The following is a 27,713-nucleotide window of genomic DNA, read 5'->3' on the forward strand; positions in this document are numbered from 1 at the left end:
GTTTTGAATTACTTGTGTTTCGTACTTTAACTATACATTTTGATGCTTGGGTATACATTTTTGTACAAAGGTGCTTCGGTTCCTATATTTTCTGAGACTAAACAAAAAAACCTGTCTGCTTACACAAAATCCAGTAAACTTCAAAATCGGTTAATACAAAATATTTTGGCATCCCCGTCAAGTTCGTGTTAACGAGATTTGACTATATACGCATTTCAAATCAGGTTATTCTTTTTGAAACACCCTGTACATATATGCATCATTTATTTTTAAAAACCTGGAATACTAACAAATTCCAGGTCCTAACAGTAATGTTACAAATCTGGAATGACTTAAATTTAAGTTTTTGTGTTTTAAATTTTTATATACATTGCACAATTAAATATTCTGCATAAATAGAAAAGTTATTTGTAGAACCAAAAAACATCAAACATATAAAAATACTAAAGAAGTACTTGAAATCCATCAAAATTTATTTTATTGATGTCCAACAGTAAAATGACAATGGTAATTGAAAAACTTCATCAAATATATTTTTTCCCCATCATAGGTTATTTCAACATTAAGAAACAAAATGATGAAGTACAAAAACATGGAAAGCAAGAAACCTTTTGTCATCAAGTTTTGCAATCTATTTCGAAACTTGTCATTTTGCCTAATTCATCGGCAAAAAGAAATGAAGTTAAAAGTGAATATCCTGAAGAAAGAGTAAAAATTGCATATCAGAGAAACTTGAAAAACGCAATGAAAGTCATTGAAGAATGTCGCAAAAATATTTTTACAAAATCTAGTACGTCCGTTTGTAATGAAAAAGTGAGAGATTTCTTGCTTTCTAAACCATATGATGTGAAGCTACATAAATTACTATCATGTATGAAGAAATCAAAATGTGAGTAAGTTACACTCAGTACATTCAGAAAACAAATGGTCTAAGAGATTCAAACATGTAAAACACAATACAAAGCAACTAAGGTGATTCAAACACAAGAGAGAGCATTTAATTAAAACCTTTGATGATGCTCATATGAAAAAAAAAGGCAAAAGATTTTTCTTTTGAAATATATATACAGTAATACTGTCGTTTGATAAAGAAGTAATAAGGTGACATTTTCTTTTACATTACTCTTTAGATGGATTTTTTTTCAATGAAGACACAAGTCCGCATGGCACTTGGGCTTTTGTAAGTTTCACTGTATATATATTTTAAAATCAAGATAAATATTGAAGACTCAATATGAATGTGCATAAAATTTTGCTTTATTTCTTTTTCCCTTTGCCCTTGGCTTTTGGTTTGGCTGCTGGTTTTTTCTTGGCAGCTGCACCAGAGCCACCAGCTTTGGTTCTTATTTCATTCTCAATGTCGGTTTTTATGCTTGTTTCCAAAGCCTGAAAGAATATAAAAATTCCACATGCATAAATAAAATAAATAAATAAATTAACAATTTAGATTTTAATACCTTATTCTTTGGAAGTATTAAACACATTGAACAGACATTCTACAAATGCTAATTTTTTTACTTTTTTATCTTTTTATACCATATTTCGGAAAACAATATTGCTATTTTCTTTACCCTCCTCCCCACACAAAAATCTCTTTCTATAATATTAAAACTGATGACATAGAAAAATCCTCAAAACTTTATCAAAAACCCTAGATTGTTAATTCATAAAAGCAAAAATAATATTTGGCATTTATTAATCACATCATTTGAAATTACCGGTATATTTCATGTCTTGAGCATGAAGTATTTTTCAAAAACCAAGTTTGATGTACAGAGATAAATCCAGACTCAAATTGGGGCTGCTTTGAAGTTCCTTCAGAACCCCCCTCCCCACCTTTTACCAAAAATGATTACGGCTGTAAATTTTATTCAATCATTTTTTAGTTTTTAAAATTGATCTTAACTACAGCAGTAGCTTATCTTTAGATTTATTGTATTATCACTTATTTTCGCAAGTCGCGAAAAATTAATCCAAAATATTTTCTGGCGGAGGATTTTTCAACTTCTGGCACCGTTCAAATAAAAATTTGAAAATTACTAATATTTCCATTTTTTCAAAAATAAGTGCTTTTACAGTATAAAGTTTAGTAAAAAAGTAAGGGAAAAAATCATTCAGTGCTTAATTAAAAAAAATACAGTGAAGCACCATTTATACGTTTTTGAAGGAACTGTATGAAAAAAGCATACAAATGAAAAAATGTATAGCTATAGGTTAATGTGTATTAGACTCTGAAGTGGCTAATTTAAAAAAACGTATTAAAGAGAAACTTATAAATGGTGCTTCACTGTATTTGAAAGCTTACTCTTAACAAACTTGGAATCATGTTATTATTTTCAAGATTTTAAAGAATCTAATCCTTACAGATGATGCAGCAAAGAATGCTATCATATAAACAATCATGAATTCAAATCGTGAGATATTAGCAGGAAAGGTTCTACTAACAGGCTTTTACTAGAGAGAGAGAGAAATGTTTTTGGAATATGAAAAATTTTCGGAAACGGCAACCAAAAACTTTTTGATCACACACAAATACCCTTGATTCATTCAGTCAAAAAACTCTTAATATGTATCCTGATCATTAAATTTTTTTCTTATGCACTTGGAGACCTAGACTGAAAACTGGAAAAACTTTCGGGACAGAATTTTTTTCAAATAGAAAGGGTTTAGTCTTTAAATAAAAGGATTGAATACAGTAGTTTAAAATGAAAATTTATCTTTTTTTTATGAAAAGTGATCATGAACAGATATTTACATGGAAGTATTATGATCAATTTTTTGAGAAATAAAATTGCAAGAAATTATTTCACTTCACTTTTCTACATAATTAGGTTATGAGTAGCAATTTTTTTCATAAGTATGATCATAAAATATAAATAAAATGAAAAATAGTTATCTCAAACTCTCTGAATCAACTCATTCAGTGATTTTTTTTTTCTGTCTGCAAACTTTTATTCCTACAGGTACAGGAGACATCAAACAAAAGTAACCATGCAGGTCTGTCATTAGAAAAATCTGGAGAAAGCAAACACCCTCTTCTGTAGAAACCCTTTTATATCTTAAAAACATTAAAGAATTTAGATATTTGACCTTTTATTTATTCAGGGTGGCGACAGGAACTGTGAAAAAAAGTTCCCTGATTTTTCCCTGATTTAGTTCACCAAATTTCCCTGATTTACGTTACCAATGATAATGGTTTTCTTTCTTTGCTCTACTTGAAATCCATTGTATGTTTGTATTAAATGCAGTATTTTAAACGTTTTAAGTTGTGTAAAGTTGTTGAACTAAAGATATATTTTAAAAAGATGCTACTTTTTTAATAAAATGGTTTTTTAAAAAAACAAAAAAACAGGACAATTTTTTTGGAAGGAAGGAAAAACCAACAAAACAGTATATTAAATTTTTATACATGGAAAGATAATAGAAAATTAAATAATAAAAAAAAAAAAAACTTTACTTCCAGAAACTACTTAGCATAAGAAATTTAAGAAACTATTAAAATTACTCTTAAAAACATATGTGTATTTATGATAGAACTAAAAAGTAATTGAAATTATTTTGAACTAAGTTTTCAAACAGTATAATAATTGTTGCAAGAATAACAATAGTGAAAGAATTAGGGCTCGACCGATGGCATTTTTTGGCCGATGGGCCGATGCCGATTGTTGGCCGATTGTTCAAAGATGGCCGATGGCTGATTGTTTTCCTCCAAATGGCCGATTGCCGATGTCGTTGGCCGATGGAAAAAAAAAATCAAACAGAAATAAATTGATAAAATTGTCAGAGATTTAAAGGATGATTGATTCATTTCACTTTACTTCCTTTCTACGAATAAGGAATTGCAATCACAAAAAAATAAAAAAAAAATCAGATTTTCACCTAAATTTTTATTTTACGATCACCCAATTCAAACTTCACAAGTTTTTTCGGCACATCTGTACATGCATATGTACCTAAGAACATGTAGATGACCGAAATATCCATTTTGAACGCTTCCTCACTTAATTATCGCAAATTCTCGTGTGATGTCTTCATGCGCGTAAACTTACGTCACTCAAAAACGTTATGAAATAGTAAGTTGAAAACTCATACGTACGTAGTATGATCTAAAGGTTAGAGGACAAGTTGTATAAAACCTTACCCTGAATAGTTCACATTACCGAAGCAAATCTATCTACAAAACAGTCACCTTGAACGACTATGCACTTCTGCCAATGTTCGTATAGCTTTTAGAAGCGCTCCTGGAAGACATTTTCGCAACTTCCTGTAAGGCCTCTTGCGCTGCTGCTTTAACTTCATCGTAGGGAAGAAGGCGACTTTCATGTTGAGGATGCATGGTTCGATTGGTCAATACTCTGATATGACAAACAAATAACATAACGTTTCGTCGGACTTAGCTCCGTGTGACTTTTACCTGTTCCCAGCAAAAAAACATTTGCATGGACGATGCTTTCCTCCGTCAGGAGAAGATAAAGCTGCATCATAGAAAGTAGCGAAAAATGGCTTTCAGAAGTGTTTCCAAAAGTTATATGAACACTGGCAGAAGTACATAGTCCCTCAAGGTAAACTTTTGAAGGTGGATGTGCTTCTGTAATGTGAACTATTCTGGGTAAGGTTTTATACAGCTTGTCCCGAACTTTTGGATCGTACTACGTACAATCTATATAGGGTGTAGTTATGCTTCTCCTTTTTTGACTGCTGTACAATGAAAGATAAAGAACAACAGCCAAAAAAAAAAAAAAAGGAAGAAAAACAAAAAGACTGTTTAATAAACAATTGATTTTTTTTTTTTAAATTGAACATATAACTAAGATTTCAGTAATATTGTAATGATGTATGGATTTAAGTTCACTAAACATAGTTAAAAAACATTAAATTATGTTGTTAAATCATTCAAAAAAAATAAGAATAAAACTATGAAACCGTCAACAAATTACGCAATTAAATTGGAAAGATTGCACGTAGACATTTTTTAGTCATCAAATTAAAAAAAAGATAACAGATAAATTACAATACTAAATCATAAAAGAAATATTTTTTTCTTATTTAAAATCTATGAATAGAAAATTTTGCATTTTTCAAAAAACTAAAACAGTGACATAAATTTTGCTGGAAAAAAAATTGCCATGAAAAGAGCGAGGTTCTTAAAACGCAGCTATAAACAAAATCAATATTTACACAAAGTTAATAACTGAATACATATGACTACTTGATCTGATGTTTGCATACATAATATTGAACAATTAGATTGTTTAATCTTTTATGAAGCTTTACAAACAAGTTCAAATTAAATTGTTCAATTTAACAGTAATTTTCTGAAATTTAAAAAATTGCATAATAGAAAATCCTTGAATCTTTTCTATAAAAAACAAAAATAACTTATTCATTGATTTTATATAAATACATAAAAATTGTTACTTACAACAGAAAAAAAAATCGATCGCTATTAATGATACAAAAAAGATGGCGCATTACGAAATGGAGGGGGGGGAGGGTCACCCTCTGATTTTGGAGTAACTCACACTTCGGCCCCAACCTCGGCCTAATATTTCTAGTACAGAACCGCTAAAACCAACACCTCGGAAGAGTTTCTGAATCTATTTCAGTACTTCCGAAGAAAAAATTCAAAAGTCCCTTCGATTTCCGAATTGTGTCACCATTCAAAATGTCTTTCTTTAATCAATTTCTTAAATTAATGCTCTAAATTCTTTCTAAACAATAGATAAAGTTTGAAAAAAAAATCTCTAATTTTATGAATGGTGTTAGTTTTAAACAACTCAGGAGTATAACTAGAGTTTAATTTCAGAAATTGAGGGAGTGGGAGGAGGGGCACACAAGTGTTCTCGGAAATTCAAAATAGTCGTAAAAAATAGAGTTCAAAATAATCATAAACATTGAGCAAAAAAACCCTTCCGAAACTTGCACCCGAGTTTGTATTGACTTGCAGTGGCGGATTTAAAATACAGAGTGTTTTAAAATGAATAGCAGGGTTTTGCCATCTCATGTTTGTTTCCATAGTCTCCAATTCGGCAATATATCACCAAATGACCGTCAGTCTGAGACGCTATCTTAGTTTTGCATTGAAATAAGTAATTAATAGCCACAAAAAATGAGTAAACAGGTTTTTCAGAACACCCGATCGAAAACAAAAAGGGAAGTGCACAACTGGAACGTACGCACACCCCACACGCGAAAACTTATCCTTCTACAGTTTACCATTTTGGAGTTATGACTTATGAGAGATACTACGTGCATCCAGCAGCAAGAAACAACGCAATAATTAACTTGTTTGGTACCTGAATGCAGTATTAAAAACTCTTTCAGGGGTGACTCAAATAAAAATTCATACTGAAATTTAGTAAACAATTTTATATGAAAACAACCTTTACTTTGTATTAAAAGGTAAAACATCAAAGGTCTTTTTTTTTTTCAAAAACATCGGTCAATTCCATCGGCTTTTCGAAGTTTTTAAGGCCGATGGGCCGATGTTTCTTGCAATTTAGCATCGGCCGCCGATGCCGATGGCTAAATTGTTGAACCATCGGCGCCGATGCATCGGCCAGGCCGATGCATCGGTCGAGTCCTAGAAAGAATAGAAGTAATGTAGTAATTCTTATCTAACTAATTGACATATTTATGCAAAACAGATGAAATCATTTGACATCCATTCATAAGGAGCATTTCTCTAATCTAAAATATAGGTTTTAATGAATGAATACAGCATTTTAACAATAAAAAAATGAAAATATTTACTTAAGTTCACAAGTTAACTCTATTTCAACTGATTTCAGTATGTAACGAAAAAAAATCTTAGATTGCTTTTGCAACAAACAACTTTGAATGCAAGAAAAAAAAGCAATTAGTTAATATCAAAATATATAAAAGAATACAACTTGGTTATAAAATTAAAAAATTACTTAAGTCTGAAGAAAAGAAAACCTTTATAATCTGCGGTGACAACAAATAGTATAACGGCAAAAAACAAAGTTCTTTTAATTGAAAGTTCTATTTTAGCAATTAAAAACCTAAAGAAGTAATAATTTTTAAGCTTTTATAGTATTAATTTAATAATCAAAGATTTCTTCTTGAAATCGTGGTTACAGTACACTAATTACTTCGAGACAGTGGGATAAAGGCAACGGAGCTAAGGCATTAATGAAGCCTTCCTCTTTGTCTGTATGGTTGTTTATTTTACGTAGCATTGAAAGCGTAAAAGGAAATTTCAAGCTAGGTAAAATAAAACAACCTAACAGACACAGAAGCTATCTTAATAAGTTCATCCTGTGGTTAATAAGTAAGATTCAATACTTTGACGTTGAGGAAAAAAGATGCACAAATATGGGGCAGTGTATAATCGCACCTCATTAATTTTACTTTTTTCGAACAGATAATTGGAGGAAAATGCGTAGGGAATTAGAATATTTAATTTTGTAAAGCGAAAAAAAAAAAAAAAAAAAAAAAACATTTTTTTTCCTTCATAAAATCAATTTTTCCTGATTTTTTGTTATTTTTTCAAAATTCCCTGATATTTCCCTGATTAATAAAGTTCCCTGACTTTTCCCTGATCTCCCTGATCTGTCGCCACCCTGTTATTTATTTATTTATTTATTTTTGCACTGAATTTATACCCTACGCTCACATGACTTAGACTGTTAACTGACTGTTCTGCAAACACAATAGTCTTTTAATTTTCACTGCAAAATCTGAGAAATAATGTCAAAAAATAAAAAAGGGTAAATGAAACTTATTTCTTTTAGTCAAAGAATCACAAATATTTACTTTTTGTAATTTCTTTCTTTCATTTGCAGTCTTTTTAGGAGTCTTCTTTGTGACTCTGCTCCCTAAATGGAAATAAATAAATAAAAAATTCGTTCATAAATTCTAATTATAATAACATATACTAATAAAAGTTCAAGTTAGGCAAAATAGAAATAGACATTCATGTGTTGGCAACAGGGTTGTCCATTTCATTCACTTTTTTCAGTAGAGTTAAATATGCTGAAATTGACAATAATGAGAAGAAAAGAGATGTTGATTCTCTTCATTTAAGGAACATTTAAAAAATCTAAACAGGACACATACATCACAGTAGCGACTCTCAACTACTCCACCAGCGGACCGGCACCAGTATGTGTAAAAATTTGACTGGTCCTTAGAGATTCTTACCTGTAGGCAGGGGCAGACTTGCCAGGTTGGCTAGTCGGGGATCCCCGACTGGGCCAACCGCCGAGTGGGCCACTTCAAGCAGTTTTTTTATTGAACTTAATACATTTAAATTCACACATAAATTTTTTTAAAGTGTCATAATAATAATAATAATAATAACACATGTAATTCGTTTACACTATATGTGAAAAAAGTGTTTGAAAATAGGTTTTTTACTTTCTCTCTAATTTTTAGAGCTCTGGGCGCCATGGCTCCCACATTGAGGAAACGGGAGGGGGCCAAGCAAATTGGGGTCGGACGCGGCCTGGAAAAGGGCCGGGGACGAAAAAAAGTGTTAATACCTTGTACGCATATTAACAAAAATTGAAGGGGCCCGCATAAAGTGGCCCCGGCCCTGCTATAGTGCCTGAAGGAGGTCAGATTTTTTTAATGAGGGGTGAAATATATGTATGGACAAGGACGTAGCCAAGGGGTGAGTCCATGGGGTCCGGACCCCCCCCTTCCCGAAAGACCCCTCTCCTTTTTTCTCAGTTGTTGCATCTTGCATCAACAAAATTTTTCCGAAAGATAATGTTTTTATAAAACGCAGCATTCTCTCCCCTTAAATATTCCCAGTAATCGGCAATTTCCTCAGCGCTTGAGTCAATTCAGAACACGAGAACCTCGTGCAACAACTGCAGGTTCCCAATTTTCGTCTGTTTTTTGCTGTGTCACCTACTCCGTCCGAAACGGGGAAATGTCCCTTTCGACTATCAAACCAGCTGGGTCCAGTGACCTTGAAATTCATCCCCTCTCCTTGGTCCATCAAATTGCCATTAGCAAAGTAAAAACAATCATTTATTGCCACTTCCGCCGTATCCCACAGTCTCATTGGCGTGGTTTTCTTTCTCTTTTCTTTTTGGATTTTCGTGGATTTCATTGACGCATGTTGTACGAAAGATAGCCAGAGTGAGGTGCGTTCCTGGTGAATCAGTAATTGAATTCCGATCCTTTTCTGTTTTAACAGGCAGTTTTTATCTACGTTATACTTATAGGAAACATATCTTGAACAAAATTGTATGCAAAAGAAAATTAAGTTTACCCAAACTAGGTAAGTTGCAGTGCTCCCTTTTAAAGTTTTCTTGATAGTACGAGCAATTTTACGTGTTAATGTGTTTTTCATTTAAAAACTAATTTTAGATTCAAAGTCAGCAGCGAAAAAAGAAATTCTACACATTTCGTGTCTTTGAGGATAAAAAAAAATAATTATTGATTTTTTTTTTTTTTTTTGCATTTCAACTCTATATTTTTGGCATGGTTCATTTCAGATTCATTTTATATTTTGATACAAATTTTATTTGAACTTTTATATTACTTTTAACTAGTGATGTAAAATACCCGGGTATTTATTTTTAGGGGTAAATACCCAGGGTATATACCCGGGTAAATACCCAAAATGGGTAAATACCCGGGTATTTATTTCAAAAATTTATATTCAACTAAAATACTTTTATGTATGTATTCCATTATGTATATATACAACCAATCATATACAAAACAATAAATTTTTGCCCAAAAATTGTATTTTGATCACATATTTAAAGAATTATTGTGTGAAACAGCTTAGCAATCTAATATGATATTCATATTAAATGTGTTGGATATGCCTAATCAACGTTGATAGCCAAATTTCAGATATAAAAAGCCATTCTACAAAAAAGAAAAAAAGCTTAATTGGTTACAAAAAAAAAAAAAGCAAACATCAATTTTTTAAGGTCCTAGTCTTTTATAACCCAGTAATATATCCCCTGCATGACATCAAAATGTAACGAAATGTCGCTCAATTTATTATTACTATTTATTTACCTATATCTTATGCAGAAATTTCCTCCAAACTTAGTTCAATTGTTCAGGTGTAGTCTGTATCACACACACACATATATATATATATGTACACACACACACACATAATATACATAAACATTTAAAATTCATTTAAAATTTTTAATCTTTTATTTTGGGGTTAATGTTTAAAAAAGAAAATAGTCACCTTTTAATACTACCTAAAAAATTTTTTGCAAAATGCACAATTACTAGGGGATTTACCCTGCCTTCGGATAAATATCCAAAAAAATATTTACCTTCCCACCCTACAGGGGAACAAATGCAAATGAGCAAAGCAACAGAAAAGAAAATTTTGCTTTTTTTTTTGCTTATTAATGTGGAAACTGTTTCTATATTTTCCATGTTATCACTTAAATATCAATAAAAAAAATAACACCATAGTGTCTTAATAACTTCTCAGTTTATTCTTCCAAATATCCCTCATGCTTCCTTTTTTTTTTCATTTTGGATATGACTAACCTAGATTGCAAGTTTGAAATCCTGAAGTTCATAATGAATTGCCAGGGTTCATACTCTATTTCGATTAAAAAATTCCATGACTTTTCCAAGACTTTTTCATGACTTCAATAAAAATTTTCATGACCTTGTTATACGAAGAGAATATAGCACTATTTAATATAAAACTTGCCAATTTCTGGAAATGAGCATTAGCAAAACTTCTACATGAATGCCACTGCCTCAATGAAGCACTTACTCATAGCGGAAAAAATATCAGTATACACTTAAAAAACTAAACTATTCTTATTTGCCTTCATCATATAAATTTAAGTAAAGTAAAAATGCAATGAATCGAATATGATGATGCTTAAATGTAATATGTTTGTTATAAACAGGCAGACTGATAATGAATGGGAAAAAGGTTGCTCTAAACGTTGCCTTTTAGAGTCAATAGTGCATTTAATCCAGGCCCGTGTCCAGATTTTCATACAGGGAGGGGTTTTAATCTTACCTGAGGGAGGGGGGGGGGAGTCAATCCCTCACAACCTTTAGTTGAACTACAAATTATCGATCCCAGTATGGCGTTCATGCATCTGTAAGTACTGCTGTACCCCCCCTTCCCCTAGAAGAATAATTCTGGCTGCTCAAGTGACCAAAGTATTCCTTCATTTTACAGGTTCACTTTTATCAAACCTTGTTTGTTTCTTTTTAATTAAATCTGTTACCTATGCGGTTTATTGCAACAAGTATTTAAAACTCTCCATGAATTCTTTTTGTGTAAGAGAATGCATATCAGATTTTATGTTCTGAAATAAGGCTTAGAACGAGCGTATTGTAGATGCAAATTACATTACTAAACACAATCACTAATACATCTTCATAGCTGCAACATATGCCAAAGTCATCATTACCTACTTACAATAAGCAATATTAGTGCCTTGTATTGGTAGATAATTCAACGGTTCTACCACCACAGTTTTTCCAAATTATTATTTTAGTCGGCAAAGCTTCAACAGTTGTAAATTACATAACATTTGAATGTTACGCAATTTTTTTTTAAGTTATAAAAGATTCAAATTAAAGTTCAGGGTTCATACCCTTTAGGCAGAAAAAAATTCAAGCACTTTTCAAGTACTTTTCAAGGTAAAAAATTTTGTTTTCAAGGCAATGTCATAAATTTGTACTAAAAATATTGTATGCAGATTTCATTTACTACAAACACATAGAAATAAGGCAATAATACAAAAAAGTATAGGAAAACAAAATTGCTTTTTCTACAACGAGAGACGCTTTGATGAAAGATCTACTGTGTTGAAAGTTTTTCTGAAAATGTTTAAAAAGTTTGGTCATAAAGAGAAGCAGATACCAAGAGGTTTGATTTTGAGGTTTTTCAAAGGTTGCAGCAGTCAGAGGTTTGTATATTTTCTAGAATCAGCAAATTAATACTTTAAAAAAAACCTTTCATAAGTGCTTTTAACTTTTATGGGAAGAAACTAAAATACCCAAGTTCAATGGCATTGCCAGAGAATAGTTTTTGAAGTCACTCCCCCCCCCCCCCCCCCCCCCCGGTTTCAACATTTATTTCCAATATCTATACAGTGGTTTATTACAATATAAGGGCGGTTAGGACAAAAACACTACCCAGAAAGTTATTTTAGTTTGCACTATTAAGTTCTAAAAATATTAGGTTTGCAAATCATTTATAAGTATGCAAATCAATTATTCGTATGTATTTATTAGCTGTTCAGCCAATATGGCATTTCAACTGTCCTCGAGTAAATTTAAAAATTAGGAAGTAAGAAAAGTTTATGAAAGTCCACAGTCCAGTCTCTACACCTCAAAATATGCAAAAGCAGCTTAAGCAGTGATAAATACTCTGAATGCAAACTTGAGCCTATTCAGCTTTCATTGATTAACTTGCAATAGACAATAAATGTGCAAGTTTAGATTTATAGAGCCATATTTCGAAATTGAAAAGGTTCACAAGAAGTTGACATATATTATGACAAAAGTAGTTTTATTTTGGGAAAAAATGGGTTATTGTTGAAATTAGAATTTAAATTTAGAAAGGCAATAATATTCAGGTGTAATTGTGATTTGTGAGTTCATAAAATATTACCTGAAAGTTTCAAAGAGCAAAATGGGGCAAGGGGGGGGGGAATAATTTTTAAAACTAAGACCCCTATTACTTGAATATACATATGTACAAGAATAACTTTTGCTATGCATACAATTCATAAAATAGTTTATTAAGTCAAAATATTCTGCATAGAAATATAATGTCCAGTGCCTGTTGATAACCAGCAACAGGTACTGGGCCTAGCTAGGCTGGTACTGGTCAATTTATTAGATCCAAATGAAGATGAATGACCCTCCTTAAGCTATCTACCCCTTTGCTGATTAAAGCCTCTTTCAGTAAGCTCCAAGTACCCACAACCTTAATAAAGTAGTAATTTTGAACATTTGAGGAAAAGGGGAAAATTGGAGATATAGGGAGGTAAAAGCATAAAAACGAACACTACTGGATTTCAAGTGAATAATCATAACACAACCACCCCTGTTATACACCTTATTTATTTTAGCAGACATAAAAAAATGATGTACTTATAAATAAAATTGTTTAAATCAACTTTACATTTAAAATACAAACTTTAAGTTAATTTGTTAAGTGCTCAACTGCTGAAATTTAAATTTTTTTAAAAAAAAATCTGTTATGACCAAAAATTAGGTAAAGATAATCATTCAAAATTGCAAAAATAAATAAGCAAATAATTAAACAAGGCCAAGGTAATAAATTCTTTAACTCTTTAGTTATTAAAATAAAATAAGCTAATCTGATGTAGCAGTTTTAAAATAACTACTAATTGCCAAAAATATAAAATATTTACAAAATGCAAAAGGATTGAAATCTCAAACAAGGGAAGCAAATTTTCGTGAATTAAGTTTAATGTTGTCATGTTTCCCATAAAATAAACTTATATTTTACTGAAATTAAACATAAAATATGCTAATCTACGGTAGCAAATATGAAAATAACATCCGATTAGTGAATATATTTAAATATTTGCAAGATGCAAAAAGATTGAAATTTCAAACACGAGAAGCAATTTTTCGCAAAGTCTGAGTTTGTTCGACGTGGCATGTTTCCCATGAAATAAATTTATTTGTTTTTTATTAAAATTAAACAAAAAATATACTAATCTAAGGTAGCATATGCGAAACTAACATTTGATTAGCCAAAATATTTAAATATTTGCAGGATGCAAAAAGATTGAAATTTCAAACACAAGAACAATTTTCCGCGAAACCCGAGTAAGTTGAATGTTGTCATGGTTTCCAAATTAATTTCTTTGTTAATTAATGAAATTAAACAAAAAATAAACTAATCTAAGGTACCATATGTCAAAATATCTTTCGGTTGTAAAAAACATCAAAATATTTACAAGATGCAAAAGGATTGAAATCCCAAACACGGAAGCAATTTTTCGCGATGTTGCATACTGAACACATGTTCAGAAAATTGCAGTGGTGAAATAATTTTTTAAAACTTCTAAGCACAATTCGTTGATTTTTGAGAGAATTTAAGCACTAAGAAACTTTTTCAAGGTTTTAAAACTTTTTCAAGGTTTTCAAGCACTTGAAAATGAACTTTTTTTTTCAAGCACTTTTCAAGGTTTTTCAAGGGCGTACGAACCCTGAAGTTAATTTAAGTCGATCGTTTTCTTCATTTGACGGTACTTTTTTTTTCAATGGGAGGGGTTTAACCCCTAAAACCCTCCCCTTGGACACGGCTCTGATTTAATCATCCACATAACTTGACAGTATTTTGGTTCTGTAAAGTAAAGCCACATAGTTTAGTTCTTTGTTTCAAAACCAGATATTTGTGTAAAAAAAAACATTCAGTACTGAACAAATCCTCTGATTCAAAAGTACTTGCTTTGTTTATTTATTTGCACATTTTCAAATGCATATAAATTAATAGGTCCAGAAATTCCAGAACATAATATTTGAGTCCTGACATTGAACGTAGCAATGATCCGCATGGATTAGTTTAGCAGGCCGTGTGTATGGGCACTAATGTTTAGAGTATTAGAATTCCCCTTTTTCTATCTTCTATTGCCTGACTAAAGATCTTTATTCTCTACTAGTGGTACTCGCACGGCTTTGCCCGTAATAGAAAAATTAAAAGGTCTTTTGGTTCGCCTGTATATTTACAAATAATGTATGGTGAATTTTCTCTCCAATTGGCTTGTACCCATGTTACGGTTCCACGTTATGATAATTTCGTATCTCGCCAATTGACTTGTGCCATGTTACGGTTTCATGTTATGATAATTTCTCGTCCATCTTATGATAGTTTTGTTCTTAAAATTGGAATAGAAAACGAACCACATCGAATTTTCGAAACATCGCTTCGAGGTGCACACCCCCATGTTACAAACTAACTTTGTGCCAAATTTCATGAAAATCGGCCGAACGGTCTAGGCGTTATGCGTGTCCACAGAGATAAAGACATCCTCTGGACATCCAGACAGACTTTCAGCTTTATTATTAGTAAAGAAAATGTTCAACAAATTAAGATAAACTCTGATAAATTTAACAATAAAGTTTTTAAGGATGATGGAAACGAGCTTTGATGCAATTGAATTGCGTTTTTTGAGTGGGTGTGGCAAAATCAGGAAAGTGCAAGTTCGCTACTACAGAATATAAAACATAAGAAATGTTGGCTCTCCTCTGATATGCCCCCCTCTTGGCGAGATTTTAATTTTTCGCTCGATACGAAAATCGCCAATAAGGCGATAACTTGGCAACCCTGGTTTTGCAACTTGAACGCTGGAAAGTAGTTTCTCGCAGTCTGTCTTTTTGCACGTGTTTGTGTGGTAGGAGTAGGAGGTAGGTGCTCATATGTTCCGCTCTTAGGGAGATTTTAAGTTGAATACTCTAAAATAAAGTTTCAATTCAAACTTTATTTTAGAGTATTCTTTTTCTTGTTGTTTTTTAATGTTAATTTAGTTGAATTTTCTATTTTAATTATAAGTTCGGTTTGTGATGTTGTCCAAATGTATCAATTGAAATTTTTGAATGAATCTTCTTTTTCTTTTTCGTCAGGTCGTCCAACGTTTGGACGTACCGGAGTCCTAAATAGATTTTTTATATTTAAACTAATTGAAAATAAAGAGGTTTTTTTAGAATTTTTAAGGGAAATTGGTTTACTTATGAATGAAATGTTATGTTCTAGATGTAATTCTGTTCTTTCTACAAGTAAAATAAGGTTGTTTTTTTTGGAATTTTTTTTGTCAAAACAAACATAATTTAAATATTTTTGTAAAGTAATGATAATAAAAAATGGGATAATTTCCGTAAGAGCGGAACATATGTGAACTGCCTCACGTGAGGAAGTAAAAGAAAAGTAAAAAAGGTAAGTGAACATATTTTGAATTATTGTGTTTTTAGGGTGTTTCTGGTAGTTTGTATTTTGGTCTGGCTGGCATTTTGTAGCACAAAAATGGTGTTAATTTCACATAAAATCTGTGACTTTATTGTATACTGAACGGAGGGGATCTGTGACTTATATCCGACTGTGATGTATATTAAAAGTCGGAGGGATAACGGACCGAGCGGCAGCGAGGTCCTGGCGAGCCCGAGGTCTCATAGTACTTTCGTAATGAGACCGAGGCAGGGCCGGCGAGCCGAGGTCTCATTACGAAAGTACTATGAGACCGAGGGCTCGTATCCCGGAGAAACAACGGAAAAAAATTAATGCATTAATTTCATTAAATAATTAATGACATAATTTGAATTTTTCCTGTTGGCGCTAAAAAAGCATCGCTAAGAACGATGTATGACATATGACGTCATACATAGTTTTCTTGGCGACGCTTTTTTGGCGCCAACAGGAAAAAGTCGCCAAGAGGGGGGTATATCAGATTTGTTTCGAAATGTTGAAAATAATAGTAAAATCAAAATGAGTTATGCTCAAGCAGTAAAATCACCTGACAAATAAAGGCAAGTGGGTGTGACAGAAGTGGATGTAATGAGATTTCAAAATTCAGATTTGACTTTAAGATCGCTCAATTCTCCACTTTTAATAGCTTTTATGTGTTAAATTGTTATATCACTCAAGATTTCTAATGCTCTTTTAGATACTCTTACTTTATCTTTGTCCAGGACATTTTTCCATGACTTGAAATAAATTTCCATGACCTTCAGTGAAAATTTCAATTTTCCATGACTTTTCCAGGTCTGAACTTTTCTTATTTTTTTTCCATGACTTTCCAGGATTTCCATGACCCGTACGAACCCTGAATTGCTTATACTTCTCCAATTATGACATTGAAAAGAAAGATTCCTTGGTTCACGATATGTTTCTTTCAAGATTTCATCAAGTCTTTCAATAAAAAATATTATAAACTGTGTAATACATATGTATATATCAGTTTCACCAATTATTTCATATTTAGATTTTTAAAAAAAATTCTCATTCACTTTTTTGCATTTTTTATAAAATACCCAGTTTTTGGGTATTTACCAGGCCTTGGGTAATACCCAAAAAATATTTACCTACCCGCTGGGTATTTACCCGATCCACATCACTACTTTTAACATCTCTCTCCTTTCTGAGTAACAAATTACGTAGATTTTTTACTGATGTTTTCCCCCAATATTTATGCATGATCATGGAACATATTAAATGCCCCCCAAAAAAAAATTCGTGTTTGAAGGTAAAATAAATAAAATAAATGAATAAATAAAACTTGAAGTTGATGTAACAAACTTTTTATGGTATCAAAATTTTATAGAAAAATAAATTGAAAATTACTTGAATATTTTACTGTGATCAGTTTATGAAATTACAAGTTCGGCCCATTAACGCATGTAATAAGTAATTTATTAGAAATTATTACTTTTAAATCTTACTGAATTGTGATTCTATGATCCCAAAAGAAAAACAGTTAGTTTTTAATTGACGAAAAAAAATCTTATTCGATGTTGTTCCATAAAACATATTTGTATTTGCATCATTGGAATACATTTTCTGATTGTTATTCACTGGCTTTGTACTAAGGAGTTATTTAATTAGCATCTATGCATCCATCTTTAGTAAATTGTGAAGGTAGCATTAATTTAACAAAAAACAGGCATGTGCATTTAACTATAAATTACTAGGTGAAAATTACCACTATTTACTGCGTTACAAGCAAAGAAACAAAAAAGGTGAATACGAGGTAAATGTTTTTGAGCTTTTCTTTTATATATTGCCTTTTTTTTTAAACACTTATTTTCTTCAAGCTAAAGATATTTACTATTTCTTGCAATAGAGTGTTTTGCTAACATAGTATTGAAGAAAAAAAATCATTACCTGCGTCGTAAAATATGATATGTATTGTTGTTAAAATAAAATTACACAGATGCTTAATTTAATTCATTAGGTATACATTCCATTAATCGGCATGTAAAAGATCCCTTAGGTCGTTTGACTGTGAATACTCTTCACAAAATTAAATTCCTTTTGCAGTTTCATATCGAAGAGAGCTCAGGTGTCTCCATCTGGTGGAAACTGGGCTTCAAATTTTCCTATGACATTCACATCCGCGCCTTAATGGTGGCATATGAATGACTGGATGCCATATCGTTGGTTCGCACTTGTTCCGCAAAAGGCTAAAGCCTCTAACACAGCCCTGTTAGAAAGAAAAAATGATAAAAACGGCAATACGCCTTTTCCGATATTTAAAATTTTTTCGAACAGTTTTCACCCTTTGAGGAATGGCGACTTCACTTGAGAACACCATTTATTTCTTGCTTCTCTTTTTTTTCAGCTAACTGAAATCACTGTGTCAGTTGGTTGAAGAAAGAAAATATATATATATAAAAAATGGTTGCAACAAAGGAAGCCTCCATCCCCCTAAGAGTTAATAGTTTGTTCAAGCTTTTAATTGATGATTAGGAATGATAATTAGAAAACGGATAAGATTGGAAATATCATTCTATTTCGTGGTATCAAAAGAATATTATAAATGTAAATAAATAAAAACTAATTCAAGCTTTTTAAATGAAACCTTGTTAATATTTTCTTGAGAGAGTTGTGGGATTTTGCCTGAAATGTTGTTCAAATCGGACAGGGTTACGTTATGTAACATTCATATAGTTATACATTCGACTCCATAGATATAGATTTATTTATCCTCATATAAATAATGCCGATGATCGAGTAACCCGCGTGTTTCAACAATGAATTCGCACCACGGCATGATATGTAATTCAATAATATGTTTTGGTAATGTTTAACATGCAAGGAAAGGCTTTATTGTGACAAGGCTGAACTCGATCCGGTAACTTGAACAGTTTTACTGGTAAGACTGTGTCATATCAGAGGAATGAAGAAACGAAAACAATGAACGCTATCTACTGGAGTTTAGGGTTAATCCACTGGTGTTAGAGTTAAAATTTCAACTATCAAAATATCACCAAACAGGCAATTGCTTCGTTCAAATGAAGAAGAGTTGAAGCAATTTTCACCCGTCATGCCTTGACGGGTGAATTTCTAGTTTTCAAATAAAATGGCATAAGTACATATGTACATATTTTGTCGAAATATATTACAAAGCTTTAATATAAAGCGATAATAAAATTATCGCAAGCATTTTCCAAGTAATTTTTGGAACAGTTTTTGTTTTCCGCTTTTCTTTTCTTGGGCCCTTTTTATTAATAGAAAATATATCACTTATTTTCTGGAGGACAGAGGTTCACCCATATTTGGAAACTTTGTATGTGATTACCACTTAACATAAACTTTTTGTTAACTAGTTTTAACTAATGACTCACTCTATTAATTTCAATTATTTAATTAGTTTTAGTTAATTATCATATTTTAATGATCAGTTTTAATTGGATTTACCTTAGTCTTGTGTAATTATCAGCTACTAATTCTGCTTTAGCATGCCTCCTCTTTTGAAGTTTGTGCAACCTTAGACCCCCGCCCCCCCCTTAACAAAGTTCTAGCTACGTGCCTTGTAGGGACGTAAGGAAAACCATATAGAGAGGTAGGGGGGGCGCAAAAGTCATTTGTGACGGGCCTCAAAATTTCTGTGCACTGCCCTGGTTATTCACTGGTTGTGACAGATTCTACTAAATGCTGTCAGTTGGCAAAATATTTCATTGGTCTATTGTAACTTATCGCTGTACGAGTATTTTCATCTCAGAATCGCACACGGGAAAGCAAGTCTAAACTACGATAAACTGAATCTGAAACAGGACAAAATTTCGACTTAGAAGAGAGAGAGCTCCTGAACATAGGCGGATTTAGAACTGAGTTGGGGGGGGGGGGGGGCAAGGTTTTTTTTCTTTTGAGCAACATTAGTTGTAATCAGGCCCGGATTTATACTTAACGGGGTACCTAAGGTATTTCAGGAATGAAGTCCCTTTGTAGCCCTAAAAATGTCACCAACGATAGTCTTAAGTCTACAATGGAGAACTTGGATGCAAGAACCAGTTTAGTCCAAAAAAAAAAAAAAAAATTAAATAGATTTTTGCATGTGGAGAATATAGAAGTTTCGATTGTTACAACAATGGACACAAATGTAAGATCAGACTTCTACTTTCTAGTAAGTAATGTAGGATAGATATTAGCCCTTCTACCGGACAGATGTTATTTGTTGGTCTTACCAAAAATGAGTGAGTCTAGTCAAAGTTGGTTCTTGCATCAAGGCCTTTAAATGTGTTTTTCAGATTTAACTATCAAAAAATTGCTAGACAAAGTCTTCAAACCTTCGGCATTCCCTTAAAGTTCCTAATAGAGACGTACCGAGTACTCGGTACTCAGCCAATTTGCCGAGTACTCGATACTCGGCCAATACCGAGTAGTTGTAAAAAATTGAATATTGTTCAAAGCAGATTTTACAATTAATAAAAAAGTGCAAGCATATAATATGCTGCAAACAGTTTCCAATTCAAATTTAAAAGTCAAATTCTAATTTTGAGAATAATGAAGTTTGCCATGCTTTTTTAAATTATTAAATGGATTTTTGAAGCATAAAAATACCTTTTCTTAAAAAATAAAACGTTAAAAGCACAAATGTGCAGGAACATTGCAGACACGTGTTTTGGCATTACAAGGAATGCTTTTTTCAATGCACAAAATGCGAGCTTGTAGATTTAAAGACATCGTTAAAAGGCCGATTTTTTTTACAGTCATTAGCTCACATTTTATGCACTGAAAAAGATGTTCCTTGTAATGCAGAAACATGTGTCTGCAGTGCTCCTGCACATTTGTGCTTTTAACGTTGTTCCATTTGCTTTTAAAAATTATTTACGTTTAGCGGACTAAAAGTATAGATTGATATAATTTGTTTTAATTCCAACTTGATTAATCCTACCTTTTATGTATTTGTTTAACTTTAGTTTAAAAAATAACTTATTTAAAATTATTGACACAAACAAAGGAACAAATCTGATATACCCCCTCTTGGCGACTTTTTCCTGTTGGCGCCAAAAAAGCGTCGCCAAGAAAACTATGTATGACGTCATATGTCATACATCGTTCTTAGCGATGCTTTTTTAGCGCCAACAGGAAAAATTCAAATTATGTCATTAATTATTTAATGAAATTAATGCATTAATTTTTTTCCGTTGTTTCTCCGGGATACGAGCCCTCGGTCTCATAGTACTTTCGTAATGAGACCTCGGCTCGCCGGCCCTGCGTCGGTCTCATTACGAAAGTACTATGAGACCTTGGGCTCGCCAGGACCTCGCTGCCGCTCAGTCCATTATCCCTCCGACTTTTAATATACATCACAGTCGGATATAAGTCACAGATCTCCTCCGTTCAGTATACAATAAAGTCAGATTTTATGTGAAATTAACACCATTTTTGTGCTACAAAAATGCCAACCAGACCAAAATACAAACTACCAGAAACACACTAAAAACACAATAATTCAAAATATGTTCACTTACCTAACCTCTTTATTTTCAATTAGTTTAAATATAAAAAATCTATTTAGGACTCCGGTACGTCCAAACGTTGGACGACCTGACGAAAAAGAAAAAGAAGATTCATTCAAAAATTTCAATTGATACATTTGGACAACATCACAAACCGAACTCATAATTAAAATAGAAAATTCAACTAAATTAACATTAAAAAACAACAAGAAAAAGAATACTCTAAAATAAAGTTTGAATTGAAACTTTATTTTAGAGTATTCAACTTAAAATCTCCCTAAGAGCGAAACATATGAGCACCTACCTCCTAAAACACATACACGTGCAAAAACAGACTTAGAGAAACTACTTTCCAGCGTTCAAGTTGCAAAACCAGGGTTGCCAAGTTATCGCCTTATTGGCGATTTTCGTATCGAGCGAAAAATTAAAATCTCGCCAAGAGGGGGGCATATCAGAGGAGAGCCCAAACAAAATATTTTCAATAATGCATAATTAAATTTCACCTGGAATTTTGTTTTATTAACAATTATTTGGACATGGAAGTCTATTCTGTTGTGGTTCTTCAAAAAACATAATTGGAACTAGGTACTCGGTACTTGGCCGAGTAGTGAAAAGCTGAGTACTTGGTACTCGGCCAAAGTGCTACTCGGTACGTCTCTAGTTACTAAAGATAGTTTAATATTTCACTTTTTGAAATTTTCGCGAGAGAACTCCGTAACCCTTTTATCTGCACTATAGACTAAAATTGATTTCAGTTTCAGAAAAAAAATGCCCTGAGGGAAGTAGTGTATTCCCCAGACCAAAAAAGTGGTAGTGCGCTTTCAGATAAAAGGATACTTTTAAGAGAAATTTTGCAGAACACAAAAGGTGCTTCTTTTACTTTTTGGTTTTCTGGGCAGGGGAAAGTGGGGTAAAAATGGGACCCTGAGGTTTGCAGGCTTCCAGAAATCAGTTTTTAACATAAATGAACAAAATCTTGCAAAAGTATGCACTACTTATCTATTAATGGAACCAGTTTCAAAAACATAAGTGATTTTATTATTTTATTTTTATTAATGATTTTGTAAAAAAGTCATTTTACCCGGTTTTTCCCCAATAGTGGGGCAAAAACGGGTATAGACACTTTATTGCTATGGGAAAATAAAAATTTTAAAAGTTTCCACAAAATTCAAGTTTCATTTAGTGACATATGTTAACTATTGTCAAAACATAACTGAATACGTATAAAAAGAATTATTCATGAGTTGTCAGTTAGTTTAATTGTCTTTACCTTTAATTTTTTGCTGTAATATAAGACCTATTGACACAAGTTGCAAGTAAAATAGTTATCCTCCCCTTCGGCCCCCAGATCAGCTTTCATGCGCCCAACGACGACATTAGATGCATTGGATCTATCCCTCACTACCCTTGGAGTCCGAGAAAAGCTCATTGTAGTAAATCCAGGCAGCATTGTCATCCTCTTCACTGGACTCATCCCTTTGCTCCTTCGGTTTTTCCTTTTTTGAGCGCTTATTTTCTGTCTGTTGCTTTTTGGCATCTTTGTTATGTTGCCTTTTCTTTGACTCGTTTATCTTTCCTTCAGATTTTTTTTCTTCCGTTGATCTTTGGTCTTCTTTCCATCATTTTTCTTTTTCTTTTCTTTTAATGTTGCCTGAAGATGAAGCTTGTAGGGGAGTCCGTCAAAATGACGTTTTCCTTTTCTCTTGTCCTCTTTCGGTTGCATCTTTCTCTCTGTGTATGGGGGTAGTACCCCGTTTTGCTCCTTGGTTAGTACCCGATTTTACCCTGCACATACAGTTTTCATAAACAATGCCTTCATATGACTATATAGAACGCTACAGAGAATTACTTAGAATGATATTAAATGTAAATAAATGCTGTACAAAGAGAGCTACATACCTTTACTGTTGCAGAAACAGGAACATAGTATAATTGGTCTAGTTTAGTTCAAAAATTTTGAGCAAAAAACCATTCAAACAGAATTTTCTTCACAGGAATGAAAGAAGCGAGTCTATTGTGTTCTAAGGTAGACCAACCAGTGAATGAACAGTTAAGCACAATTTCATTTTTTAAAAATCCTAGTAATTTTAAATTCTATACTATTCAGATTGTAATAGTTAAAACATTTTAATTGGTCTATGTAAATATCTCTAAAAAATTGCGGGAACTTAAATGGTACCGCTTCCGACTTTTTTAGGCGTTTAAAGAAAAAGCTAAGCTATAGCTTGCTTAGCTTTACGTAAATCCGGCAATGCCCCAGATCCTCTTTATTTCAAAGTTAATACTATACTTCTGGTTAGGTTCATATTGACTTTCTCTTAATCTAGAAGTCTTAAACAGCTGCTCAGAACAACAGTTAGATCAACTGAATCCAGAAATAACCACACAGATATCCTGTTGTTGTTTTGAGGTGAGGATATATGCACATGTTTGTTAAGAAAAGAGTTAAGATTATTGGAAGGTTACCGTCTTTATATGTTAAACTTGGTCACCCAATGAAAATTCCTTAAAAAATACTCTGGCACTAAATACACTCAAGTAAACTTGTGCATTAAAAAAATATCGATTCTTTTTCAAAGTTATTTCCTGGCTCTACCATTTAATAAGCATAATTTGTAAAAACTATGCTTTTTTTTTCACACAGTTGCCTTTGCATGCTGCTTAGAAGGGGTAAATAATGGTCACCTTAGATACCATTTGTCCCCCCCCCTTCCTACAAAATCTGCAATGATGGGCCTGTTAAAGTTCTCATTTTTCATATGGGTCAAGGTTGAAAAACTGCGCCCTGGACATTACCCATGTATACCGTTTCAGGTTGTTGTTGTTTTTTTTTTCTAAGTTTCTTTTCCCCTGAATTTGGTGAAACAACTTTTGAATTAAGAGAAATTGATTTTTTTTATTGACGTTGAGTGTAGTCTGATTCTCTTTTTGAACTTCCGAGTTTGGTGAAGAGTACTCTGTTACGGGGGGTTCAGAATGTTGTGAAACGTTAGTTTGTTTTTAGAGCTAGGAATTTCATTAAAGAAAAAATCTTGAAATGCAATCCTAGTGTCTGACTGAAAAATTCCTCACTTCGTAAATTTGGTGAAAACTAAGAAGTTTTCCCATTTTCGATCATGTTAAAATCTTCATCAGACAAATAACTTCAAATAAAAAATTAGAAAATTCATCAAAATTTCTGTTGTCAGAGAAGATTGATGACAAAAATACAGCGGTTCAATAGAAATGAAATACATTTTTAAAAAATATTTGACATGCTGAACGTTGATTTATACATAGCGTCTCAGATAAACATAATGATGATATCGTAACTTTAAGGAAATACATACCCTTTTTGGAAACTTTTGTGATCTTCGGTTTCTTTGGAGAGGCTTTAGATGCTTTCGCACGAGATCCTTGAGGCATTTTTTACCGCAATTAACTTCAATTGCTCCAAAGAACAAAATAATAAACCTTTCAATCAATGGAGATGAAACAAAACGCTATGAAACCGTTGCAAAATATGAATTTTTTTTCAACTGTGATTTTTTTCCCCTTAATTTTCTGGCAGTTTAGTTGTTTTCGGGCTGCTCATAAATTTCAAACTTTGGCACTGATAAAAAGCTCATCTTATTAATTATGACTGAAATCAAACATTTTGAGAAGTATTGGTATGTCACAATACGGTTCTTTTAGTTTAGGAGAAATTAAATTAATTAAAATAAATGAATTAGGACAATTTTATTTGAATAAATTTTTAACTGTTAATTTCTTGCTGGCTCCATCTACTGCGAAGTAAGAGCACTACAAGCAACTGTTCGTGGGGGAAAAAAAGTAGATTGAAAGAGAGGGCAAAGCAAAATAAAATTTGAATAGAGTCTTTTCTTCTTTTGTGTTTCGTTTTAAAAACAAATGATCGTATTGACGTTATTTTTACCGATTTTGAAGAGAGTATTTTGTTGAATTTCTTCCTATACTTCAAGTCAAAATTCAAACGAAAATTGTTAGTGCCGCCATCTAGCGTAACAAATTAACAATACCAGGATTAATAGATCAAAGCCTTAAAATTAATTGTATTAAAGTGGCAAGTTCTCACTTTAAAAACTTTTTTTTTTTTAATATACTGCATTTTAAAATATTTCTTCGAAGGATTCGAGGTACTTCGAATCCTTCGAACGAAACTCGTCATTTATAACTTTTCCACGGCCGGGGGAGGAATGGCATACTCCAAATTTTTTTAAGTTTTTTCACAAAACCAGCGACGCATTACAGTTTGAATGAATAAACAGTTGTCTGTTCACATCAAGAGTACTTGCACGGTCTACCTCGATAATTGAAGTTTGTAAAAGTGATGCAAGAACAATCTGGCATAAATTAAAGGAAAAAAATTAAGTAAAATTTCCTGTCAAAATAATGACAACAGTCAATAAAAAATATCCATTACAATTCTGACATCAGTCTCTGAAAATTCTCATTCTAATGAGGAAACTTCATAAATAAAGTTAACACTCCCCTAAAAATCCTGATTTCCGTCGGATTGTGTCTGGCGCTGCGTGAAATATCTGATGGACTGTTATATGGATCCTTGCCTTAAAAAAAGACTAAATTGTCAAATATCATCAGTAGAATCTCAACATTTGTCCCTAAAATACATTTCTTGAGTGAGAACAACAATCCCTAAAAGGATCCTTAAATCCTTAAGAGCGGGGAGCACCCTTAAATCTGCTCTTGTTCTGATAAATTTGGCTTATATTGACATTACTGATTAAATAACCTCTAAAAATGGAATAAGGCCTCAAAAGTCGAGTGGGGCAGGTGGCTTTCGTAAACTTACATCTTCCAATTCAAAGTTCCATTCTAATGAAATAACATAAGACAAGTCCATTTATTTCGAATATTTCGTTTTTATCGTCGTGAAATAAATCAACCCTCCCCGTAAAAATCATTTTCCGATCGATCATTATCAATGTTTAACACTGAAAAGTGAGGGGTGAAGGAGTCTTTTATTTTGGAAGTGAGAAGACATTTGCCGCCTCCCCCCGCCCCTCCCCCGTACGAGCCGCCTATGAAAACCAATATGAAAAATTTCCACTTACTAATACCCTAATTATGTTCTGCCTGCTGTACAAAACAATAAATAAATCGCAAAAAAATTATCAAAAGGGAAAATTTTAAAATTTTTTCATTACAGAAAAAGCCTCAAAGCAAAAGCAAGAATTTATTTGTTCCCATTGAAGCAAAAAATGGCAACTGATATTCTTATTTACTCTCAATGATTTTGTCACGTTCATTAGATTGCTCATACGACAAATATCCAATTTAGAATTAATTTTTGCTTACTCAAAACTGCTGAAAATTTCTCCCCTGGTTAATTGAGGCCTTTGGTATTTCCTAACCGGATGAAAAAAAATCGTCTACAGGGCATTTTATTCCGACTTTCCAATGGAATTAAAATTAAGACGATACCATAATTCTTTCGAGTAGGAAGCACCATTTTATGCCGTTTTGGGGTCTTAAACATAAAATTCGAACGGTGCGGTACTTTTTTAGCGTGTGAACCCCTCCCCTCTCGACATTCTTCCCTGGTGCTAAAGTACTTCCCTGCAAAATTTGGGCAACATCTGACTTTCATTGTATATTGTATAGGGAACATACATAACATACATATTGTAACGGATTCGGTGCGACTTCCACTTTCTTGAAATGAAGACACAGTTCTTGATAAAAACACAGGAAATTTATTTACACTATGTACAGGAAAGATCTTCAATAACTGCCAAATTATTCATCAGCAATTAAGCAATTATCACACAACACCGTAAACTCAACGTTTACACACGTATTTACTTCCAAATACGAAAACAACACAGCGAAATGCCTCGCTATAAACAGAGCAAAAATCTTCTCAGTTCGAAATATCAATCGAAACTAACTGTTTATCCAACGTAACCGTTTATATAACACCGAAAAGAGAGCTCTCAAAGATTAAAGAAAATGCTACAGCGTTCTACAACTACACTTCCATTGATAAAATCAGTGAATGAAATAAGGAAAAAAGAATAGGGGGTTGTATACTTTAGCCATATGAAAAGGGGTTGTATATTCATTACGGGAAACTATTTACAGGTTACGTTACTACAATAATTACTATTTACAGGATTTGTAACATTGCCCCCTTCCTAAGGACTGCACGTCCCGGGCAGTACAATCCCCAGAAAGGGTGCCAAACTTCTATCACAAGTTTACAAATATACACATTAATTAATAACTAACAGATACAGAAAACACAATAATAACAAGAAATA

At 32.5% G+C, this 27,713-nt stretch overlaps 1 protein-coding gene across 1 annotated transcript; it reads right to left on the reverse strand.

Moving 5' to 3' along the window:
- Positions 1 to 469: 469 nt before the first annotated feature.
- Positions 470 to 24,966, reverse strand: LOC129233420 (histone H1.M6.2-like). The gene is made up of 3 exons (XM_054867449.1): positions 24,759 to 24,966; positions 7,780 to 7,841; positions 470 to 1,386 (listed from the first exon to the last, which is right to left on the reverse strand). Exons 1-3 carry the CDS (start codon positions 24,832 to 24,834, stop codon positions 1,258 to 1,260), a joined length of 267 nt encoding a protein of 88 aa, XP_054723424.1. The 5' UTR covers positions 24,835 to 24,966; the 3' UTR covers positions 470 to 1,257.
- Between the last annotated feature and the right edge of the window lie 2,747 nt (positions 24,967 to 27,713).

This window comes from Uloborus diversus, unplaced genomic scaffold (assembly GCF_026930045.1).
Source record: "Uloborus diversus isolate 005 unplaced genomic scaffold, Udiv.v.3.1 scaffold_40, whole genome shotgun sequence".
NCBI lineage: Eukaryota > Metazoa > Arthropoda > Arachnida > Araneae > Uloboridae > Uloborus > Uloborus diversus.